Raw genomic sequence first — 12,654 nt, 5'->3', positions numbered from 1 at the left:
TAATAATCTCACACTGACCGCTCTTCTTGAAGGATTATTTTGTGCTTTGTGCAATTTCCGGCATGGCTTCTCTATGCTTTCATAAACAATTATTCAAAATCTTGCTTTTGTTCACAATAGAAAGCTATAAATCTATTTTCGTTGTACTGTGCTGAGTTCTCCTAAATGAATTTCTCTCCCCCACCCGCTCCATTTTCCAGGCGTTTTCTTTCTCTCTCATTTCCACCTCCTCAAACCCCCCCGCCCCCCGTTCTGAACCTTCCCTCATTTTCCATGGAGACATAAAATGATCAAAGGCACAAACACATTCTGAATTTCAGGTTTTAACAGATCTTCTTCCTTTTTTTTTCATCTCTAGAGGATAGCGAGCGCTGGCTCTAAAAATCAAGGCAAAATTCAAGGTTTTATTGTATTTGACTGGACCTCGGCATTCACTTAAAAAGCGGAAGATTGCTGGAAAGGAAATAGATTGTTCTTCCTAATTCAAGGGGGCAGAATTAAATTTGAGGCAGGGGGTGAAAAAATTAAAAGTGCAAATTGTCTTAATAGAGATCAAAGGATCATATATGGGAATTGATGGCTAGCCTGGGAGACAGGAGTGGAAATCTAAGGATACCGGCTTTTGCTATAACCTGAGAGGTTTTTAATATAGGTATTTTGTTGCATTGTTTTAATTCTGTCTTTAGATATTGTTAGCCACCCAGGGTCATGTGATTGTGATGGCTGGCCATATAAATATCATATATAAAGCAGAGTTTGGGTTTCAGCAGGTTCTGACCAGTTCTGGAGAATCAGTAGTGGAAATTTTGAGTAGTTCGGAAAACTGGTAAATACCACCTCTAGCTGGCCCCGCCCCCATCCATTCTCTGCCTCCCAAGTCCCAGCTGATCGGGAGAAAATGGGGATTTTGCAGTATCCTTCCCCTGGAGTGGGGAAGGAATGCAGATTTTACAGTATCCTTCCCCTGCCACACCCACAAGCCACGCCCACCAAGCCACGCCCACAGAACTGGTAGTAAGAAAATTTGAAACCCACCGCTGATATAATTATTATTTTTTATTTTATTTTTTGCTTTTTTGTTTGCGGAAATTGAGAGTGTGTCCCAGTTTTGATCTGCAACATTAACAATGGTCTACATCTCAGGACTGCTATAATCTCACAGCAGAGTTCACAGACAATAGGAATATAATAATATCACTGGGTAACCTTTTTCTCCAATAACGATTATTTATTTATTTATTTATTTATTTATTTTATTAATTTGATTTCTATACCGCCCTTCTCCCAAAGGACTCAGGGCGGTTTACAGCCAGATAAAACACAATTATACATATAATATAATTTTTTTTTAAAACCTATTAAAAAACTAATTCAATTTGGCTGAATTAAAACTTAAAAAACAATAATAAACCCCTATTAAAATTACTATTACTTCAAGCCAGCCCTGCGCGGTAGAACAAAAATGTCTTCAACTCGCGATGAAAGGTCCGAAGGTCAGGGAGTTGTTGTAACCCTGGAGGCAGCTCATTCCAGAGGGCAGGTGCCCCCACAGAGAAGGCCCTCCCCCTGTGGGTCACCAGTCAACATTGTTTGACTGACGGCACCCTGAGGAGGCCCTCCCTATGGGAGCGCACAGGTCGATGGGAGGCTATTGGTGGCAGCAGGCAGTCCCGTAAATAACCCAGTCCTATGCCATGGAGCGCTTTGAAGGTGGTAACCAACACCTTGAATTGCACCCGGAAGACCACAGGAAGCCAGTGCAGCTTGCGCAGGAGAGGTGTTATATGGGAGCCACGAGTTGCTCCCTCTTATTACCCGCACAGCCGCGTTCTAGACCAACTGGAGCCTCCGGGTGCTCTTCAAGGGGAGCCCCATGTAGAGAGCGTTGCAGTAGTCCAGGCGGGAAGTGACAGGGCATGAGTGACTGTGCATAGGGAATCCTGGTCTAGAAAGGGGCGCAACTGGTGTATCAGGTGTACCTGATAAAAAGCTCCCCAGGAGACGGTCGTCATATGCTCTTCAAAGGACAACCGTCCATCCAGGAGGACGCCTTAGTTGTAAAATCTCTCCATTGGGGCCAATGACTCGCCCCCAACCATCAGCGATGGCTCCAATTGACTGTACCGGGATGCCGGCATCCACAGCCACTCAGTCTTGGAAGGGATTAGAGAAAGCATGTTAGCAGTTTCTCAGCAATTCCAACCAAATCAATATAAGGCACGTCTAGACTTTATCCCTGACCCATACATGTTCTCCAGATTTAATTCAATTCTTCAACCTGATCCCATCTGAGCCATTTGATCTCTAGCCCTTTGCTCCATTTCAGTTGCTGCCCCAGGATCAATCGGCTGCTATAACCTGGCTCACTTCTGCTTCTCCAGCAGCGAGTCGCTGCCCTGTGTAGCCATTTCACCTTGGGCTGTCAGGAGGTTGTTATGTTATATTTGTTTTATAATCTTGCAACTGACCCAACAGTGAAGCATCCTCAGCCCTAAATGCTCAGCCACCACTCTCATGAGCTGTGGTGGCGCAATGGTTAGAAGGCAGTACTGCAGGGCTAATTCACTGCTCACTGCTAAAAGTTCGATCCTGACTGGCTCAAGGTTGACTCAGCCTTCTATTTTTCCATGGTACATAAGTCTAAGGACTATTGCTATTGCTAAGAGTACCCAATAGGCACTCTTTCAGTTTCAAACCACGTGAAGCATGGTCTTTTGACTTTCTACCCACAAGTACTATAAAACTTCCCTTCCCTGTACAAATAGTCCTTGACGTAGGACTGATTATTTTCGGACCGCCACTCACCATCGCAGGGAGACGGGACAAATGCGTTGGTTCCGTCCCAGGCGCCTGATGTGCCAGGAGAGGTTCCTGATGGAGCTTGGGCCATTCCCTGGTGAACTGGTCCACGGCTCGGCCGAGGAGCTCGTCGCGGCCTGGGAACGGGCTGCGGCTGGCGCTCTGGACCATGTCATGCCTTTGCGGCCTCTGACCCGGTGTAGATCTCAAATAGCTCCTTGGTTCTGTGAGGAGCTGAGGGAGATGAAACACCAGAAAAGACGCCTAGAGAGTGCCTGGAGGTCCAGCTGGTCGGAAGCTGACCGGACACTTGTTAGGTCTTACATTCAGACCTACCTAGTGGCTCTGAGGGAGGCGAAGCGGGCTTACGTTTCCACCCTCATTGCGTCAGCAGATAACCGCCCGGCCTCTCTGTTTAGGGTGACCCGTTCTCTTATACATCAGGAGGTGCAGGATGATCCTTTACAGGGATGTGCTGAGGACTTTAATAAGTATCTGTTCGATAAAATCGCTCAGCTTCGGGACGGTTTGGACCAAAATTGGGTAGATTCAGGTGAGATGATGGAGGCTGGTCTTGTGGAGACGATCTGGGACGAGTTTGATACTGTGGCTCCTGAGGACATGGACAGGTTGCTGGGACGACTGAATGCCACCACATGTTTATTGGACCCGTGTCCCTCCTGGTTGGTGCTGGCCACACGGGAGGTTACACAAGGCTGGCTCCAGGGGATTGTCAACGCTTCTTTGATGGAGGGTGTTGTTCCCACCACCTTGAAAGAGGCGGTGGTGAGACCCCTCCTCAAGAAGCCCTCCCTGGACCCGGCTGTTTTGGGAAACTATCGTGCAGTCTCCAACCTTCGCTTTGTAGCGAAGGTTGTTGAGAGTGTGATGGCACATCAGTTACCTCGGTACCTGGATGAAACTGTCTATCTAGACCCGTTCCAGTCCGGCTTTCGACCCAGGTACAGCACAGAGACGGCTTTGGTCGCGTTGGTGGATGACCTCTGGAGGGCTCGGGACAGGGGTTATTCCTCTGCCCTGGTCCTCTTAGATCTCTCAGCGGCTTTTGATACCATGGTATCCTGCTGCGACGGTTGGAGAGTTTAGGAGTGGGGGGCACCGTTCTTCGGTGGTTCACGTCCTATCTCTCCGACCGCTCGCAGACGGTGTTGGCAGGGGGGCAGAGATCGACCGCGAGGCACTTCATGTGTGGGGTGCCACAGGGGTCGGTCCTCTCGCCTCTCCTGTTCAACATCTATATGAAGCCGCTGGCGAGGTCATCAGTGGTTTTGGGGTGAGATACCAGCTGTACGCTGATGACACCCAGCTGTACATTTCCACCCCTGACCACCCCAACGAAGCTGTCGAAGTGCTGTCCCGGTGTCTGGAGGCTGTGCGGGTCTGGATGGGGAGAAACAGGCTCAAGCTCAACCCCTCCAAGATGGAGTGGCTGTGGATGCCGGCATCCCGGTACAGTCAGTTGCAACCGCTGCTGACTGTTGGGGGCGAGTCACTGGCCCCAATGGAGAGGGTGCGCAATTTAGGCATTCTCCTGGACGGGCGGTTGTCTTTTGAGGAACACCTGACGACCGTCTCCAGGAGAGCTTTTTACCAGGTACGCCTGGTTCGCCAGTTGCGCCCCTTCCTAGACCGGGATTCCTTATGCACAGTCACTCATGCCCTCGTCACTTCTCACCTGGACTACTGCAATGCTCTCTACATGGGGCTTCCCTTGAAGAGCACCCGGAGGCTCCAGTTAGTCCAGAATGCAGCTGCGCGGGTGATTGAGGAAGCCACTCGTGGCTCTCATATAACACCTCTCCTGCGCAAGCTGCACTGGCTGCCTGTGGTCTTCCGGGTGCACTTCAAGGTGCTGGTTACCACCTTTAAAGCGCTCCATGGCTTAGGACCAAGATACTTACAGGACCGTCTTCTGCTACCACATGCCTCCCACCAACCGGTGCACTCCCATAGAGAGGGCCTCCTCAGGGTGCCGTCAGCCAAACAATGTCAGCTGGCAGCCCCCAGGACGAGAGCCTTCTCTGTGGGGGCACCTGCCCTCTGGAATGAGCTTCCCCCAGGACTTTGCCAACTTCTGGACCTCGGGACCTTCCGCCGCGAGCTGAAGACTTATTTATTCTTTCACACGGGACTGGCATAAAATGGGTTTTATTTGGATTTTAATGGGGTTTTATATTGCTATGTATTTTATATTAATTATCAGCCAATTTGAATAAGTTTTTTAATTTTGATTTTATTGTATTATATTTTTGTATGTTATTTTTACTTGGCTGTAAACCACCCTGAGTCCTTCGGGAGAAGGGCGGTATACAAATTAAATTATTATTATTATTATTATTATTATTATTATTATTATTATTATTATTATTATTATTATTATTATTATTATTATTATTTATTTTTATTTTTATTTTTATTATTATTATTATTATTATTATTATTATTATTATTATTATTATTATTATTATTATTATTATTATTATTATTATTATTATTATTATTATTATTATTATTATTACTTCACAACCATTTGAAGTTACAACAAACCTTTCCAAAGCTATCTGGTTTTGAACTTCCAATATTGAGCCCACCCATGGTCATGTGACCACATTTTGGCCACTCAGCAATTGACCTGCATTTTTGACTGTTTGTAGCAGCCCATCGCCATATGATTGTAATTTCTAATATTTCTGCTAGACACTGGCATTTAATTCTGACCTATAGTGAACAATCAGTTTGCTTAACTACCATGGCACCTGTTTAATGACTGAAGTAAAAATGTCATAAAACAGGCTTGGTCAGGTGACCCACTTTATCGCCATCATGACTTACAACTGTAATTTCCAGGCTCAATTATGATCATGAGTTAAGATGTATTGACTGGGTCAAATCTTTTTTAGACAACAGTAATAACAGTAATAATACAAATAAGTATGCATAGTCCTGATCTTCCAAATTCAACAGTACCATTCTCTCTTTATAATTCTTTATTGTTTTTTCCATTAATTCATTTAAACATAAATAACATTTCTTATTGATAATGTATTTGCCATGTATTTGTTATCCCTACTAAATTACTAATATTTAATATTTTGAAAATTACTCATTCCACCATAATTTCAATATCCCAGATGTCTAGGACTACTAATAAGGTTGAACATTAACAAAATGTAATCAATCCCGGGAATGTATCTCAAAATCCCCACAATTTCTAATCCTTAAAAGTTTACGTTCACAATATACTTTAACACACTATTATATTAATAATACAATTAGATTACCTAAACTTCCACCTACTAAGCTTAGTTTATTTTTAATTATAATAGATTCTATTATCAGTATATATGTATGCTACTATTTTCCCTATTTGTATTTTCTATTTTTTTCTTTTTATTAATGTATTTTATCATTATCCATCATCTCTTAACCTTTTTGGAGTTCCATCATTTATTGACTTTTTAATCACCCTTTTATTTCTCTCTCTTGGAGTCTTATAACTCTTTTTGATATTTTTATATCTACTGAACATTCCGTTTGGGTTGCCCTTTGTCTTTCTGCTGTATTATTTGAACACCCATTAGTAAGACTTTCTTTTTTTAAAAGAGATTTTTCTTTTCTTTTTTTCTCTAAACCTTCCTCTCTTTTTTTGAGGAGATTTCCCTTTTTCCCTCTGTTCTATTATAAGCTTTTAAGGATTTATCTTATTGATTCCTACTTTTTAATCCTTTCTCTTCATTATCTTTATCTTCTTGCATCTCTTTTTGATTTTTCCTTCCATAGCTTCTTCTAATTTCTCATCTATTTCCTGAATATCATGTTCATCTTTCCCCCCCAATTGTTGAGTGGCTTCTACACTCATTTCTTTATCTTTACACAATCCCCATGTCTCCTTATTGTGCTTTATAATTTCATGAATGTTTTTGAACACTGAAATTATTTCTTCATTTGCCTTTATTATCCCCTATAGATCCATTTTGTAACAATTTAATAAAGATTACTCAGTATACCTGTTTGGTTCCAACGTCTCAATAGTTAAAAACTCCAATTTAATAAAATTCAACCAATCCCATAGTTATACCTCCAAATCCCCTAAGTTTATAATCTTTAAAATTCTTTAGTAGTTTACAGCCTTGTGCTTTTCCAATTACATATCTTCCCAATTGTCCAAACTTTAAAGTCTTATTTAACTTTTCTTTTTCTCTAAACCTTCCTCTCTTTTTTTGAAGAGATTTTTCTTTGCTCTCTCTGTTCTATTATAGGTTTTTAAGGAATTATCTGATTGATTCCTACTTATTAATCCTTTCTCTTCATTATCTTTATCGTCTTGCATTTCGTTTTGATTTTTTCCTTCCACTGCTTCTTCTTATTTTTCATCTATCTAACATCTATCATCTGGATATCATGTTCAACTCCCCCCCCCAAATTGTTGAGTAGTTTCTACACTCATTTCTTTATCTTTTCACAGTCCCCTTGTCTCCTTATTGTTCTTTATAGTTTCATGCATGTTTTTGAGCATCAATATTATTTCTTCATTTGCCGCTATTATCCCCTGTAGATCCATTTTGTAACAATTTAATAAAGATTACTCAGTATACTTCTTTGGTTCCAAAGTCTCAATATTTAAAAACTCCAGCTTAATAAAATTCAATAATTATGCCTCCAAATCCCTAAATTTATAATCTTTAAAAAAATTTAGCAATTTACAGCCTTGTGATTTTCCAATTACATATCTTCCCAATTGTCCAAATTTTAAAGTCTCATTTAACTTTTCTCTTTTTTCTATCACCTTTTTTCTTTTGCCTCATAGAATATTCTGTCAAATAGCCTTAATAATCCAAATCAAAATTAATGTTTCAATAAAGTTTAGTTATTTGCAATTTAGTTAATCTTAGAAATATTCAAGAGGAAAAAGAAACTCATTAAGTATTTTTCAAAATATCCAAATTGTTTTCTAGAATAGAGTCAAGGTCAGGCCGCCTTCCAGATGTTATTTACTTTCTTCTATTTTGTGTATTAGACTTTATGTGTATTGGACCTCACTTTCACTAAGAATACTGAGTTTATAGTGCTGTAGTGCTCCCCTTCTTCCAGTAGATGGGTCTCCTGCTCCCAAATCCAACATTAAACAATATGTCAAAAACAGTTGATTATCCAATAAATCCAAGAGATTTAAAAGTACAAAAAAGCAAGACAGTTTCTCCAAAAATCACCTTTCAAATTACTTAAGCTTTTCTCCAGGCTTTCTGTATTTTAAAGCTTCCCTTAGGCATTTCTTTCACTTCTTAATTTTCAGTTTCTAATTTTCTCTGTGTATCTGATCACCGCCTCCTTAACGCTTGGAGATTATTTTTTAAAATTCTTGTCCTTAAATTAAATCTTTGAAATAAGAGTTGGAAGTTATCTCACCCAGTTTCAATGCTCTGTCCACAGACCACTCCAGCATAAATTTATGGTCCCGGTTGTCCCAGCTTATGACTGCCAAAAATAGCCATCATCCCTGCTGCCGTTCCCCTAAAGGGGAAATTGCAAGTTCCTCGTGGTCCACAAAGTGCTTCTCGTTTCTTTGCCACCCCTACAAGGTGGCTTTGACCCCACAGGGCCTCCTGACAGTGGTTACCGGTTGGATTTCGCAGAGCTCGGCAGAGCCTGCTATTTTCCAAGCCGTTCTCGTCACAACATCAACCAGAAGTCAACCAACAGTTCATCCTTGATACAAAGTTCCCTTGGATCTTATGAGGGAGGGAGGAAAGAAAGAACAACTTTTTCCCCATTGCTTTTGCTTTGATTACTGCATCCCTGGAGTTCTGAAGACATCAAAAGAGAGAGAAAGAAAAAAGAAAGGTCCTGTCTTTCCTTGTGACTAGAGAACATGAAGGCATCCTTATATGCAGACATCTCAGAAAGCAAAGCAAAGGCACAAAAACTAGTGAGAAGGGAACAATCCCTATAAGGAAAAGACAGGCACTGGTGGTTAAGGCACCAGGCTAGAAAGCAAGAAACCATGAGTTCAAGTCTGGCTTTAGCCATGAAAACCAGCTGGGTGACTTTGGTCCAGTTTTTTCCCCAGTCCAACTCACCTCACAGGGTTATTGTAGTGGGGAAAATAGGAGGAAGAAGTGTATTGGACATGTTTGCTGCTTTGAGTTATTTGTAAATAAGTAGGTAGGTAGGTAGGTAGGTAGGTAGGTAGGTAGGTAGGTAGGTAGGTAGGTAGATAGATAGATAGATAGATAGATAGATAGATAGATAGATAGATAGATAGATAGATAGATAGATAGATAGACAGACAGACAGACAGACAGACAGACAGACAGACAGACTGACTGACTGACTGACTGACTAACTATAGGAAGGGATTTAAAGGAGCCAAGATGGTGATTACAATCATGTAGACAAAACATTCATGTGACCCATATTTTTAAAAAGACTGGGTGTTGATTAAACAGCTATGGTTGTCACCTCAACTTTGGACTCCCTTTGCAGTACAAAATTGCCTTTTGGCTCGATTCGTTTAAAACAGAATTCTTCCTACTCACAGCCCCTGAAGCCTGAACCCTTTCAAAGGTTTTCACTTGGCATTTTTAACAGAAGGGGGAAACATTAATTTCACAGAAAGCAATTAAGTACAGCTACTACAAAGTTCTGTATATATGTAAATGTCAGTGAAAACAAAACCACTGGAGTCTTTATCCTGGCTTTTTAAAATTTCTTTGCCCGGCTTTATCAACTCTTCGGAACAAAATCTTTAGTATACTGCTCAAAGGCCAGGTGAGGACATCTGAATGAAAATGTTGGGTCTCTGCGTTACTGACATGCCAGTCAGATTAATGTTAATGTTAGTTCTCTCAGTGCAGCTATGAAATTGTCTGGTATAATTGGATCACAAAGGTAGCAAGAACTCATGGTCAAAATATGAAGAAAGTTTTGCGGAGAGGTGCTTAATGCCTCCACAAATCCTAGTTCTGGCCCTCATGTACCTTGTAGTATCCTAACTCCAGGAAGAAGAGGGGGGGAAATAGTTCACCGCGCCAACCCACTGAGAATTACTGAATCCATCAGTGTCAAGAAGGTTGTGGGGGGGAGGTGGGTTTAAAAAAATAATAATCATGGAATGTATTTTCAAAATAGGTATAAGCATCTAAATTGAGAGGATTAGAATTTATGAATTTGTGGCAGTGCTGACATTTGATCTACTGATGTCTGACTGTAGAAAATTCTTGATGGGAGAGGAGATCTTACTATCCACATCATAAAGCATGCATTTACTTGTGTAACCCCGAGTCAAACAAAATGAGGAAGACAAAGTGTTCAGTTTTCTTGACACTGGTATATTTCTTTGGCCCAGGTTTCCCATGAGGGGCAAGCTTCCATGGAGGCCAAGAAAACGTCTACTATCACTCAAAATATTGATAGAACAGGTAAGATCTTAGTGATTTTAGATAAAAAATATTGTTGAGGATTAAAAGACTCTGTAAACAGCTCACCCAGCAAACGTTCTATTCATATTATGCTGGTTAGAAAATAGACCCAGAGTTACACACTGGAAATTTCATTAAATCACATCCTCTGAAGTCAGGACAGGTCATGCCATGAAGATTGAATAAATGACATTTATATTTATGTTCGTCCATTTATTAGCCTTGTTCTGTTCGACAATGCATATATCCTACTGATGTGAAAAGCAATATGTGTAAGGTTACCAATTATAAGTTAAGTGTGTTATGCATACCTGCTGTCTGCTTTGCAATAATATGGTTTTCAGCAATTTCCATAAGGGATACAAGAAATTAAACGGAGGTAGAAGTAAAACACTAAACGGGGACTTAAGACACAGCTTGAGATTAAGATAGCTGTTAGACGAATAAAGACATCAATATAATTCACCTTGGCTCAGAACATAATTCTAAACCAGGATTTTATTGTTTGTTAGACAAGGACTGTGAACCGATTTCCACAGAACGCTAAGCCATAATGGGTCAGTTCACACTTCATTGCTAAGCTCAAAAACAAACAAAGCACACAGCTTACCGTTCTGTGTGAATCCGTTTTAAGCATATTGTTTGCTAGACAATCTTCAAAGGAAACACAATAACTTGCACCAGTTGAAGCAAATCCTTTTTTTTTATTTTGTTTTGTTTTGCTTTCACTGTAACCATTTTTGTATCAGATATGTGCACTGAAAAACCGAGCAGCATTTAATGATAACAGATACTGTTATCACAATGTTAAATGGAAGTTCTATAATATGCGGGTGCCATGGCATCACTCAGAAGTCCCAAATTACCCTTGCATGTTGATAAATATTACGGCAGAAAATGCTGGAAGTTGGTCCACAACATCTGAAGGAAGTCTTTCCTGCCTATTATATTACATATAAATGTTAAGAATGACAAGACTAGACTTACCTTAAAGGCCCATCCAACTGACTCCTCATCCTTATAGGAACACAATTCCTTCAATCATGCTTTTATAATGTACATAATCATTAGAGCCAAGATTTGTGCTTCCTTTGCAGGAAGTTTGGTATTAGTCTAAGACCTTTAGTTATGTTTTGGTATTGCAGTGGATTGAATAAACATATTTCAATCAAGCACATTGCAGAATTCTGCAGAGTCTTTAAAGCATCGCTCTCGCTCTCTCCCTCCCTCTCCCCTTCTTCTCTCTCTCCTCTTCTTCTTCTCCTCCTCCTTCTTCTCTCTCTCTCTCTCTCCTTCTTCTTCTCTCTTCTCTTCTTCTTCTCCTCCTCCTCCTTCTCCTTCTTCTCTCTCTTCTCTTCTTCTTCTTCTTCTCCTTCTCCTTCTCCTTCTCCTTCTCCTTCTCCTCCTCCTCCTCCTCCTCCTCCTCCTCCTCCTCCTCCTCCTCCTCCTCCTTCCACTCTCTCTCTCTCACTCTCTCTCTCTCTCTCCTTTTGAGCTGTGCTTTTTTTTTTTTTTTTGCACTGCATGATGAATTGCTATTTAAACAGTAGCATATTGGTCAATCATGGAACACAAGTAGAGGCCTGAGAACACACAGGATAGATGGAAAGTCTAACTTCAGAAGGACTCAAGGCATCCCCAGAGTGATTAAACCTAATTCAATTGACTATTTTAAAACCCTCTCGGTTTTCTTGTCATGTCCTAGGAGTCGATGTTTCTGTGAAAGAGGAGATTCCGAAGATCTCTACACAATGTTTGAAACAGCACTTTGAGAAAACAACCCAAGGAAAGACATTTCATTCTGGACAAGAAAATGGAACAGCTCCAAAGCAGATCAAGGTCAGAGATGTGTGTGTGTGTGTGTGTGTGTGTGTGTGTGTGTGTGTGTGTGTGTGTGTGTTGCAGATATATATATATATATGTTTGTTTGTTTTTTGTTTACATTTATACCCCGCCCTTCTCCGAAGACTCGGGGCGGCTTACAATGTATAAGGCAATAGTCTCATTCTATTTGTATATTTTTTTACAAAGTCAACTTATTGCCCCCCCAACAATCTGGGTCCTCATTTTACCTACCTTATAAAGGGTGGAAGGCTGAGTCAACCTTGGGCCGGGCTCGAACCTGCAGTAATTGCAGGCTCTGTGTTTTAATAACAGGCTTCTCTATTGCCTGAGCTATCCCAGCCCTTACATACATATATGTATGTATACAGCATGTGTATATGTCTGTAGAGGGATGTGGTGGCTCAGTGGCTAAGACGCTGAGCTTGTCAATCGAAAGATTGGCAGTTCAGTGGTTCGAATCCCTAGTGCTGGGTAATGGAGTGAACTCCCGTTACTTGTCCCAGCTTCTTCCAACCTAGCAGTTCGAAAGCATGTAAAAAATGCAAGTAGAAAAATAGGGACCACCTTTGGT

At 41.1% G+C, this 12,654-nt stretch overlaps 1 protein-coding gene across 2 annotated transcripts in view; it reads left to right on the top strand.

The window, feature by feature from the left end:
• The window catches only part of XIRP2 (xin actin binding repeat containing 2), a 263,015-nt gene that overhangs the window by 232,390 nt on the left and 17,971 nt on the right, over positions 1–12,654 (top strand). For both annotated transcript variants that reach the window (XM_058191320.1, XM_058191329.1), the window contains 2 exons: positions 10,166–10,238; positions 11,944–12,077. In XM_058191320.1, coding sequence (XP_058047303.1) covers positions 10,166–10,238; positions 11,944–12,077 — 207 coding nt within the window. The remainder of the gene's footprint in view (positions 1–10,165; positions 10,239–11,943; positions 12,078–12,654) is intronic.

Source organism: Ahaetulla prasina, chromosome 1 (assembly GCF_028640845.1).
Source record: "Ahaetulla prasina isolate Xishuangbanna chromosome 1, ASM2864084v1, whole genome shotgun sequence".
Classification (NCBI taxonomy): Eukaryota; Metazoa; Chordata; class Lepidosauria; order Squamata; family Colubridae; genus Ahaetulla; species Ahaetulla prasina.
The sequence above is the reverse complement of the archived record's forward strand: the minus strand, read 5'-3'. Positions and strand labels throughout refer to the sequence as shown.